Source organism: Mchenga conophoros, linkage group LG3, assembly GCF_057382185.1.
Source record: "Mchenga conophoros isolate Kocher_MC1m ecotype Shallow Benthic linkage group LG3, M_conophoros_male_GT1.1, whole genome shotgun sequence".
Classification (NCBI taxonomy): domain Eukaryota; kingdom Metazoa; phylum Chordata; class Actinopteri; order Cichliformes; family Cichlidae; genus Mchenga; species Mchenga conophoros.
Genome location: NC_140528.1, coordinates 76,664,589 through 76,676,841, shown reverse-complemented (window position 1 = coordinate 76,676,841; position 12,253 = coordinate 76,664,589). Strand labels below are relative to the sequence as shown.

Genomic DNA, 12,253 nt, shown 5'->3' with positions numbered 1-12,253 from the left:
CTGAATTTGAATTAGTCTAATTTGAAATTGAATTTATGGTTTGAAAATGATCATCACTAAATTGAAATTGAATTTTATATTTTGAAAATGAATTGATTTGCTTTGAAACTGAATTTTATCCTTTAAAAATTCAGCTCTCGAATAATTTCAGTTTCAGTTATACAATTCAATTTCAGTTCCAAAATTCAGTTTTTTGGAACTTACATCCGGTTCCGGTTCAAGCGCAGATTAATAGAACTACGTTTTACTAGCGGACCGAAAGTGTTACCGACGGGAATCTACAGCGTCTTGAGCTGAGTTAAGACTTCAGAAGTCATTTGTCATGTCGAATGACCAGCGGATGAACTCTCAAGTTGGTAATAAATGTATTACATGTATAAGAACAAGCGTCATGTTAACTAATGATAGCCGTAAGGTAACTTTTATGCTTATTGTAGCTGTTAGCTAAAAACGCTAATTTAGCGTAGTTTAACCTGAATTCAGCTTTGACAACAAATATGATCGACTGTTTCTAGTAGAATTCCAAAGTTGTCATCTTGGACCCTCTCAGAGTACCCCCTCTGTATGCTTGCAGAGACCCCTACAGTAGGGAAACATGCAAAACCATCTGTCCTCTCTGTCCAAAATGTCCATCTCTGTCCATCCTCGAAGATGCCAATGTTCACATTTTGGACAGAGAGGACAGATGGTTTGAAAGAGGAGTGAAAGAAGCCATCTATGTCCACTGTGAGCGACCATCTTTGAACAGAGGCGGGGGTTTACGACACCAACTCTCTGCCATCTATAATCCAGTTTTGAGATCCCTTCCCAGACGCCTTAACGCCCACTCACATCCTGGGCCATCTGATCTCAGGAATTCGCATGATAAGGTGGGGCCAGGTTTCACAATGAACTCACCCGAAACTCTGACTGGTTGGGACCCACACCCAGTTTCACACCTTGGCTCAGGCGATTAGAGGATCATCAGGGGGTCCTTTTGTCCCTCTGTGGGGGGAAACTCCCACTAGGTTTATATCTGGGACTCTCCACCATTTGACCTTAGAACTGAAGAAGCTTCTCGGATGAGAGGTGAAACGTCTTCAAGTAACTTAAAGAAGTCCAGACGGTTTTCTTTGCAAGCTCCTTTGACTACGATGACCTGGATGACTGAGAACCTACACAGACAGGTACAGTGATATTTATTAACAGCATGTAGAAGTGTTACTTCTGATGCATAGAAATCCCACAGTGGAAATATTATTATCATCATTTCCAAGAGTGTAATAATTTTAACTGGAATGAAAAGAAAAGCAGAAGATCGATACCAAAATATGCAGTATCGCACATCACTACCCACAATGCATTGCGGCCTGCCGTCAATCCCGAAGCGCGCTAATTTTGAAATTACACACCACGTGATTACGTTGTGCAGCTGAGTCACGTGACCGCACAGCAACAAATCGCTGCAGATCTGGGTAAAGGGGGCGGAGCAAAGTGTATGCGCTGGAGAGGACTCGAGCAGAGAGAGCTGCTTTTTCGTGAAACGGGAGTAAAGTAGTAAACCTACAGGATCATATACAACTACCTACTTTTCAATCGATATCTGCACCGCTGTCTCTTGGATTGTAGCTGGATCTGTTAACTGTGTTTGGAAAGGCTTCTAGCTTAATCACAGAGTTCTCTTGTTTGTGGGCTCATCTAAAGGTAAGCACGGAGCTAACTTTGATGTGGTTTTAGTTTATGTTTTTCTCTGGTGAGAATAATAGATTGCTTACTATACATTGACGTCAGGGAGACTGTAGAGTTTGTGATTGCTTGCAATATTATAATATGGCGGTTGCTAGGAGGTAAGAATACATATAGCAAAAATAATCTTGGAATATGAACAAAAGGATGGAGTGCAGGGGAGGAGAACAACCAACCCCCACCCCAGGACATGAAGCCACGGGTACAAGCCTGGGGGAGGGCAGTCAGCCTTTAGTGGACAATTATGTTATGAAAAATGACATATTAACTACTACAAAACACTGACCTTTGTGGGAATGCTTGGAGCAGACTAACATGTGAGCTGGAGTGTTCTGCGACGTTATATTTGTCTTCGAATGGTGTGAAATGTGAAAGCCTGCATGCCATAGTTTGCCCTAGTGCAGGCCCGGCCCTAACCAATCTGGCGCCCTAGGCAAGATTTTAGGTGGCGCCCCCCTACATCGGCAGTATAGTGTATGTACTCACAAGAAACCGAATAGCTTTGTCTTTGACCTTTTTTTTTTTACTTAAAGAAAGCAAATTCACAATCAGAATAATTAACAAGATAAAAAATATATGAATAAATAAATGAATACAAAAAATGAATATATGAAATACAATAAATTTTACATACATAAACACAATAAAACGTGTCAACAAGTTGGATAAAATAAATCAAAAATACAATATAAATAAGGCACTGCACAAAACAAGATATTAAATAAACCAGTATGACTTTAACAACTATATTACAAAAAAGGGGATCCTACAGAGTTCTCTAGTTGTGCTTTTTAATACTGCATTAACTAGAATGACTTACAAATTACTGTACACCACCCCCTCATCAACCTCACATGACCTGCTACAGCCTTACTCTCCTAGTCTTTCTTGCAGCAAAGTCATCTACAACATCATCATATGACAACTGATTTGAGACCACATGATTTATGCTTATGATGGAAAGTCCACTGAGACATTCTTGCATCATAGTATATCTCAGGTAGGTTTTAATGAGTTTGAGCTTAGAGAAGCTTCTTTCAGCAGCAGCCACTGTAACAGGAAGAGTGGCAAAGATTCTCAGAGCAACCCACATGTTGGGGTAAATTTCTGCCAGCTTCTTCTCATGCAGGAAGGTCAAGAGTTCCATGTTTGTCATGTTCTTTGATGGCAATGGTGGGAAATTCTGCATTTCCATTGCAAGTTCTGTGCCATTAATGTCCGGCTGGCTGTCATGGGTCAGAGTAGTACTCAGTGTTTGGCACTGCTGTAGCAGCTCTTCTTTTTGTAAGTTGTGGAAATTGAGGAGTACTCCAAACTTGTCATTCACCTCTCCAAGGTTCTGAAATCTCTCATCAAGTGAAGAGATGGCTGTATCCACTACCACATTAAAAAATGTGGTTTCCATTTTTTTAAGTGCATCTTGTATGGGCTCATCTGGAGACTCATAACCGAAGTGCCTTTTGGTGGTTCTCAATCGCTTTTGTTTGAGTTCAGCCTCCACATTCATTTCTTCACACATCTCCTTTGCCGTTGTCTGTGCATCAGAAAATCCAGTGTTTCTGTAGCTGGTGAGGGAATCTTTGGTTTTCTTCAGCAAGTCGACAGCCACATCTAGCTGCATGGAGGGCGACTGCATGAGTTTACTCACATACTGGATCTTGCTGAGAATGTCATACCAGATGGCTGTACAAATGCAAAAACGATAGGATCCAATCTCCTCAGCCAAAGACTGGGCTTCAACTCTGACCACAGGGTCTGTAGCTGTTTCCCTCACCTCCAGAAGAGCCTCTCTGACTTGCCGAGCCTGATATCTGACTTCCTCAATGCTTTTTATCCTGCTTTCCCATCTGGTCTCAGCCCATGATTTCAAGGTGGTTTTCACATGTTTCAAGAGAACACCCCACCTATGGGTGGAGGCTGAGAAGAGCTTGAATAATTTTGCTAAATGCCCAAAGTAGCCAAGGGCATCTGGTGAGCTTTTTGCAGCATCAGCTACTACCAGATTTAAAGTGTGGGCACCACATGGGACCAAAAAAGCTCTTGAGTTTAGCTGAAGCAACCTTGCCTGAACACCTTTATTTTTTCCCTTCATGTTGGCCCCATTGTCATAGGACTGTCCTCTGCAGTCTTCAAAAGGAATGTTAAGCTCCTCTATCCGTTTTAGCATGAGAGTTGACAAATGATCTCCTGTTGATTCCTCTGCAACAAGAAAGCCCAGGAAATGCTCTTTAACTTGTGGTATGCCTTCTTGTGACACTATCCTGACTATGACAGAGAGCTGTTCCTTATGACTCGGATCAGGTGTGCAATCTAAAATGATGGAGAAATACTTTGATGTTTTGATATCTTCCACAATGCGTTTTATTATTCTTGAACTGATGGTGTCAATCAGTTCATTTTGGATTGTTTTTCCCAGATAATGTATGTGACTGCCAGCTCCACTTTCTACTCTACTGACATGCTGCTTCATCACTGGATCAAATTTGGCCATAAGCTCCACTTCTTTCAGAAAATTGCCATTGTCTGGTTTATTTAATGTGCCTGTGGACCCCCTGAAAGCCATGTTTCTTTCAGCTAAGGACTGAATTATTGCCACCAAACGATGTAGAACTTCACGCCACCTTTTTCTCTCAGCCTCAGCAAGTGCCATCTCTTGTTTATCTATTGTGAGTCCTTTCGCAAAACAGACCTCCAAGTCCTTCCATGTTGCCATGTGAGCATTATGCTCCTGGCTATCCTCATGGATAGGGATGGGTATCGTTTAGGTTTTATCCGATACCGGTGCCAAACCGGTACTTTTGAAACGGTGCCGGTGCTTAAATGGTGCTCAAACCGGTGCTTAAAGAATGGAGAACACAAAATTGGTCCAAAAACCTCTCATGTTCAGCTGTTTTTTGTAAAAAGATAACAATGTTAGCCTTTTCTGCAGCTATGGGGCATATATGGTATCACTCTTGGCTGGAAGCAGTGCTTAAACAATGGAAAAAACACAAACTTTGTCCAAAAACCTCTCATGTTTAGCTGTTTTCCACTTTTTCTTTGGTCATTTTAGCCTTTTTGGCAAGGGTGAAGGGAGTATCTGCCATCAAACAAGAGGACAGCCGCATGTAACTACGACGGTGTTTGCTAGTTCACCTTACATGCATTAATGTAATAACGTGGTTAGCCTACTCAAAGTAAATTACACACGAACAACATTAAACTACTCACGCAGAGAAGAACGGCTGCTGCTGCCGTCATCATTTCTGCTACACTGGCAGGGCTAGGGGCCAAGACTGTCCTCTTCGGGTTTTTGGGGGATATTGCTCCGGGTCCGATAACTGGCAACCCACCCGTAGTAGATGTGCACGGTGTGAGGTCTCGCAGCAAGCTATCAAGTACGGCGCATTTCTCGGCTTTAAAAAAACCCGCTATGCATCGCCAGGTGTTTCATCGGATTTGTTTACCTCCTTTGACAGTATCACAGTATCAGCTTAAAGCACTTGTTGCAGGCTGCTGAGTTTGCATATTTTGCTGTGAAGTACAGCCAGACTTTTGACCGCTTTGTCTTGGGCATTTTTAATCTGTAGCTCTGCTCTAAAAGAACGTACATACCTGGCCCCGCCTACTATCCTCGGAAACGTAAAATGATTGGCTAGAATCTAAAGTGTATCACAGCTCAGGAAAAAAAAGCACCGAAATGTGCGCTGCTTTTCGGTCTGGTTACTACTAGAGATGGCACAATACCACTTTTTTATGTCCGATACCGATATCATAAATTTGGATATCTGCCGATACCGATATGAATCCGATATAATGTTTTTTAATCAACAAAACTGTTTTAAAATATCTTGCTGCATTTTGCAAGTCTGCAAGTTCATACTCAAGTTTAAAACAACAACTACACTAAAGCTATTCTGTTATACCTGTATACAAAAAAAATATTTCATAGTTCAGCAATACTGATCAATCTAATAAACTTAAACCTACACCATCCTCACTATTCTGGTATTTTAAAGAGTACTTAGCGTAAATATTAAGCAACCTAACTAATAGGGTTCCAACTCCCAGCAACAACAAAAATAAATAAATAAAAAATAGGGAACCACCCCTCACACTCCACCTTATGATGCTTAATCGACGTAATCAACCTTAATTTGATGAAGTGTGAAAAAAATGCACAGAAATCAATTATTTTTCAAGAAATATTAAATAGATTCAACATCTTTCTTCAACAAAATTGCAGACAGATGGTACCTTCCCAAAGTAAAAAGTACTATAGCTTACTAGGGTATATATATTAGACTTAATAGTCACTATATACAGTAATTGACTTCTATTCATTTTACATCAAATTAAAACTTTGGGTGTCAGATAATTATTTATTAAAAGCTCGACATTTTAAATGAGAATAAGAAAGAAAAGTATGTCTTTGTGCCCCCTTTTCCCTGTTCATGCCCTATCGGCCCCCCTGGCTAAACTTTGCTAGATCCGCCCCTGCACAGTTACCAGCGTCAGCTACGTAGAAAAAGATCCTCGAGTAGAAAGTAATATTAAATAAATTCTAACAACAGCTTATCAAGCTTAAACGTGCTGCTGTTGTTCAGCCACTGGTTTCCTCTTTCTGGTGCAAAGTGGGCCAAAAGCAAACTAGAGACACGGACTCGCGACAGAAAAGCCGATCAGCTGATCGTTAAGCAGTTTCACGATTGAAGTAGCAGCCGGAGAGAGAGAGGCAGTCGCTTGTTAAGATTAACGCAGGAATGCTTTACAAACATTCAGAGATGGACTTACACACTTGCTTTACTTCTCTCGGGATAACTTTGTCGGAGATGAAATGCCGGGTTGCTAGCGAAGCTCCACATGCTATCCAGACCACCGACAGGTCCCGCATGCCACAGCCGCTCTATCACGTGACCACACTGCTCCGCCGTGCTAACGTTCTGAGGTGAGTTACGGCGTGTTGCAAGTTTTGTGAGGTGCTTTCGTGATATTTAATGGATCGGATTACATTTTTTATTTTTCTCCGATATCCGATCCAGTAATTTAGGTCAGTATCGGACCGATACTGATACGTAATATCGGATCGGTCCATCTCTAGTTACTACCGTACCGGACACCGGTACCCATCCCTACTCATGGACCTTGAGCAAGTGGCTTGCATTTTTCCAGTCCTTCAGACCTTCCCTACTCAGTTTGTAATCTCTCTTGGAAAACATTTTGCAGCAGAAGCAGTGCAAGCTATCCTCTTTTTTTCGAATACATAAGCCAGGTTCTTCTCACCTTTTCCCCATTGATTAAGAGTCTGTTAAAATAATCATGCTGACACCTTCGCCCGTCTTTCTGTTTCGGGAATGTGAAGTCACTATCAATTACAAATGGACCTCTGTGAACTAACTCTGTTCGTACCTTTTCAGTTAAAGCAGAAGGCCAGTCAGCAGGGTCTATTGGTGCAGCAGGAAGACCGCTTGATGCTGCTGCATCACTGCTGGGTTGTGCTGCTGAGGTGGAGGCAACAGGAACACCGCTTGATGCTGCTGCATCATGGCTGGGTTGTGCTGCTGATGCTGCAAAACTGGTGGGTTGTGCTGCTGAGGTGGAGGCAACAGGAAGACCGCTTGATGCTGCTGCATCATGGCTGGGTTGTGCTGCTGATGCTGCATCACTGGTGGGTTGTGCTGCTGAAGTGGAGGCAGCAGCGGTAGATGTGGTAGATGGCCCAGGGGTGGGATTTAGAAACTTCAACAGTGCATCTGAAGAGAGGAGTATGTGACACCACTGAGTATTAAAGTCTAATAATAAAAACATATGATTCCAGGAATAAAATGAAATGATATAATATAAATGAAAAACCAAAGAGATATATGTATGATGTTAACTGATATGCAAATTAGATTAGATTCAATTTATTGCCATCATTACAGTAAAATGCTGAATAGCAGAATGCAAAGTAACAGTATAATATCATATGAGAATGTTATGTTATGATTATCTTTGACCGAATCACAGCAGTGCTCATATTAAAAAACAGCATTCCCTCTCATGTGATATTGCTTAATTAACATTAATGATGTGCACTTTAACAACTAGACTTACAACTATAATATATACAGGGGTGGAAAAGTGACTATTACCTGCAGGGTAAACGTTAGCTAACCAGAAGGCAATAACAATGTAAACAAAAAAACACCTGCTTAAAAGATGAATACAAATGAGGAATGGTGGGAAAGGTGGGAGTACTGTAATTACTTAACGTTACATTATTATTTTCCATAACAATTTAGCCCCCTCCACAATATTAACTGACGTTAAAACAGTTAACTAGCTATTTATTGATTAGCAATTAGCGAATCATGTAACATTAGCTTAATGCTAAAAATTTAGGTTACTATCACATTCAGACAAATAATTTCATGTAGGCTAACGTTACCTACCTCTGTCTTTTTCTTGTTTCTCCTCCTCTTCTTTTCTCTTTTTTTTTCTTCCCTGGGCACCTGACAGTTTTGGCCTTTTTGACATCTTGTGTTGATTTTTTGATGTGGTGACGTCCAAAAGGAACCATGATACGGGAAGGGAGGGGGCGCACCGTGCGGGGAGGGGGCGGGGGGGGGGGGGGGTGTAATGTTGTAACAAATAGCTCCATGCCCTCCTGGGTTTTAATTGCACCTTAGAACACACATGCATCAACACTACAATGAGCGGGTGGAGGGAGGTTTGGAGTCTTCTCTCACCCCCGTTCTCTGCGGCCTGCTAGAGCGGGGGGGCTAGGAGGAGTTGGCCGTCCGACTGCGGTCTGGGGTGTGGGGCCTCCCTGCTGCTGCGGAGTCGGGGCGGTCTGCCTCTCCCCACCGCAGGGAAAAGGGTAACACCACCTGGGTCTGGGTGCAATCCCCCCCTCCAGGGGCAAGGGTACCTAGACCCGGTTCGTAGAGTACGCTTGGGGAGTGTGATCGTGTGTACAGCGTCTCTTTATGTCTGTCTCCACGTCGGTTGAGTGTGGAGTAAGTGCATATGAGAGCATGAAGGTGGGAATGGATGTTTGTGTCTGTGTGTGCCTGTATGTCTGTGTCTATATGTCAGGTTGGGTATCAGTCGCCACCTCTCTGGGGACATCTCAGGCCCTCCAAGGTTTGGAGGCCTATCTCCACCCACCACAACTTCCCCTGCCGGTGGCGGACTCCCTCAGGTGTCGGTGCGTTGGTGGTTCTTTGTGTCTGGGGGTGGGCGTCCGGGTACACACCGGCTCACTCCTTGGCGGCCGCTTATTGGGGCTCGCTCGGGCCACTTCGGAGGTGGGGTGCCCCCGGCCTCTCGGCCTGGTGTTTATCAGCGGCTTGTACATGCATGTACATGCAGTGCTGCCGTCTTCCGTTTCAGTCAGTTATTACGCTCTTTAATCCTACTACGTATCTCTGCGTCTTTCGGGCTTTTACAAAGCTTCAAAAAAAGAAAAAAATATATATTTTAGGGGTGCAACGATACACAAAATTCACAATTCGGTTCGATATTTTTTCGATAGAAAAAAATGTTCATGCCTTTTTAATTTGTCATTTATTAAAATTATAAATATATATTTTAACTCAAAAGTACAGTTTTTAAATTTAATGTTGCCGAAACAACAAAGTAATAAAAAAATAAATCTATCTGATCGAGAAATCACTCATCTTTGGAAAAGAGAGTTTATTACAGAGAAATGTCTCTTTCCAAAATAAAAGCTATACTATACGCTTCTTCTGGGCTATACTCTCAGCAGCATATTAAACATATCAGGTCCCCATAAGGAGAATCATGTGCTAATGACTCGGGTAAAGTTTGTAGTAGGGCTGGGCGATATGACCCAAAATTCATATCTCGATATTTTTTAGCTGGATGGCGATATAAGATATATATCTCGATATATTTTTTTAAAGCCATAAAGTAAGAACAAAAAGAGAGTTCTTAGTCAAAGCTGTGTCCCAGATGTCACACAGGCACTTTTATTAACATAGAGCAGATGTACATAAAATTTACTCAAAACTAAATTATGAGCATTTATTAAATAATAATGCTCCATAAATAAAAGAAAACAATGTTGTTTTTGTGCATAACAAAAAGCTCACAATTGTGCAGTCAAAATGTAAACTAAAAGACGCTGAGCACAATAACAAAGACAGATTTCACAGCTGCTCTGTTCCCAACTTGTACTGCGTGACTGACAGCCTGGAGTTTGAAATCCGCTTCGCAACCACGTCTCTTAACTAGAGATGGCACGATACCACTTTTTTATGTCCGATACCGATACCGATATCATAAATTTGGATATCTGCCGATACCGATATGAATCCGATATAGTGTTTTTTAATCAACAAAACTGTTTTTTAAAATATCTTGCTGCATTTTGCAAGTCTGCAAGTTCATACTCAAGTTTAAAACAACAACTACACTAAAGCTATTCTGTTATACCTGTATACAAAAAAAATATTTCATAGTTCAGCAATACTGATCAATCTAATAAACTTAGACCTACACCATCCTCCCTATTCTGGTATTTTAAAGAGTACTTAGCGTAAATATTAAGCAACCTAACTAATAGGGTTCCAACTCCCAGCAACAACAAAAATAAATAAATAAAAAATAGGGAACCACCCCTCACGCGCCACCTCATGATGCTTAATCGACGTAATCAACCTTAATTTGATGCAGTGTGAAAAAAAATGCACAGAAATCAATTATTTTTCAAGAAATATTAAATAGATTCAACATCTTTCTTCAACAAAATTGCAGACTGCACAGATGGTACCTTCCCAAAGGAAAAAGTACTATAGCTTACTAGGGTATATATATTAGACTTAATAGTCACTATATACAGTAATTGACTTCTATTCATTTTACATCAAATTAAAACTTTGTGTGTCAGATAATTATTTATTAAAAGCTAGACATTTTAAATGAGAATAAGAAAGAAAAGTATGTCTTTGTGCCCCCACGGGGCGATCGTGGCTCAAGAGTTGGGAGTTCGCCTTGTAATCGGAAGGTTGCCGGTTCGAGCCCCGGCTTGGACAGTCTTGGTTGTTGTGTCCTTGGGCAAGACACTTCACCCGTTGCCTACTGGTGGTGGTCAGAGGGCCCGGTGGCGCCAGTGTCCGGCAGCCTCGCCTCTGTCAGTGCGCCCCAGGATGGCTGTGGCTACAATGTAGCTTGCCATCACCAGTGTGTGAATGTGTGTGAATGGGTGGATGACTGGATATGTAAAGCGCTTTGGGGTCCTTAGGGACTAGTAAAGTGCTATATAAATACAGGCCATTTACCATTTACCTTTTCCCAGTTAATGCCCTATCGGCCCCCCTGGCTAAACTTTGCTAGATCCGCCCCTGCACAGTTACCAGCGTCAGCTACGTAGAAAAAGATCCTGGTGTAGAAAGTAATATTAAATAAATTCTAACAACAGCTTATCAAGCTTAAACGTGCTGCTGTTGTTCAGCCGCTGGTTTCCTCTTTCTGGTGCAAAGTGGGCCAAAAACAAAGACGAACTCGCGACAGAAAAGCCGATCAGCTGATCATTTAAGCAGTTTCACGATTGAAGTAGCAGCCGGAGAGCGAGAGGCAGTCGCTCGTTAAGATTAACGCAGGAATGCTTTACAAACATTCAGAGATGGACTTACACACTTGCTTTACTTCTCTCGGGATAACTTTGTCGGAGATGAAATGCCGGGTTGCTAGCGAAGCTCCCACATGCTATCCAGACCACCGACAGGTCCCGCATGCCACAGCCGCTCTATCACGTGACCACACTGCTCCGCCGTGCTAACGTTCTGAGGTGAGTTACGGCGTGTTGCAAGTTTTGTGAGGTGCTTTCGTGATATTTAATGGATCGGATTACATTTTTTATTTTTCTCCGATATCCGATCCAGTAATTTAGGTCAGTATCGGACCGATACCGATACGTAATATCGGATCGGTCCATCTCTAGTTACTACCGTACCGGACACCCATCCCTACTCATGGACCTTGAGCAAGTGGCTTGCATTTTTCCAGTCCTTCAGACCTTCCCTACTCAGTTTGTAATCTCTCTTGGAAAACACTTGCAAACGCGCGTATGCACAAAATGCAACACAAAAACTCACGCGCGTGGTTTTATTCGCGTGTCAAACGCGCCAGACGCGCTACACTGACGCGAGTTTCACGCGTTTTGCCATTTTCGCGGGACCCGCAATCGCGTGTCATCGCACCTTTCCATTGACTTTACATGTAAACCTGACGCTCTATTCGCGTCCATCGCGTTCGGTGTGAACACACCGCAAGTCATACAGAACAGATATCAGAGCCTTAAACAGGCTGACTTCTGCTAAATGGGTCAAACTGGGCAGAAAGTAAACAAACACATAACATCCTTATAGAATATGATGTAACACTATAGATCAACTTAGCTCAGAATATATAAAGCATATAAACAATTACAGCAATATGATGCAACAAACACAGCAGTGCTACTAATCCAAAATACTCAAAGCTTCATAGAACTGAAACAAACATTTATTTTTAGCTCCATTCTGCTGCTGATACATACTTT

General features: G+C 42.1%; 2 protein-coding genes across 2 annotated transcripts in view; one reads left to right on the top strand and one right to left on the bottom strand.

Annotated features, from left to right (window-relative positions):
* The first annotated feature begins 1,510 nt into the window (after positions 1–1,510).
* LOC146580542 (uncharacterized) overlaps positions 1,511–12,253 on the top strand; it is a 22,690-nt gene continuing 11,947 nt past the window's right edge. The window contains exon 1 of the mRNA XM_085267327.1: positions 1,511–1,683. The gene's annotated coding sequence lies outside the window, so the exon portion shown is untranslated. The remainder of the gene's footprint in view (positions 1,684–12,253) is intronic.
* Positions 2,588–3,892, bottom strand: LOC146580543 (zinc finger MYM-type protein 1-like). Its single transcript, XM_085268064.1, has one exon. The coding sequence runs from the start codon at positions 3,890–3,892 to the stop codon at positions 2,588–2,590; it is 1,305 nt and encodes a 434-aa protein (XP_085124190.1).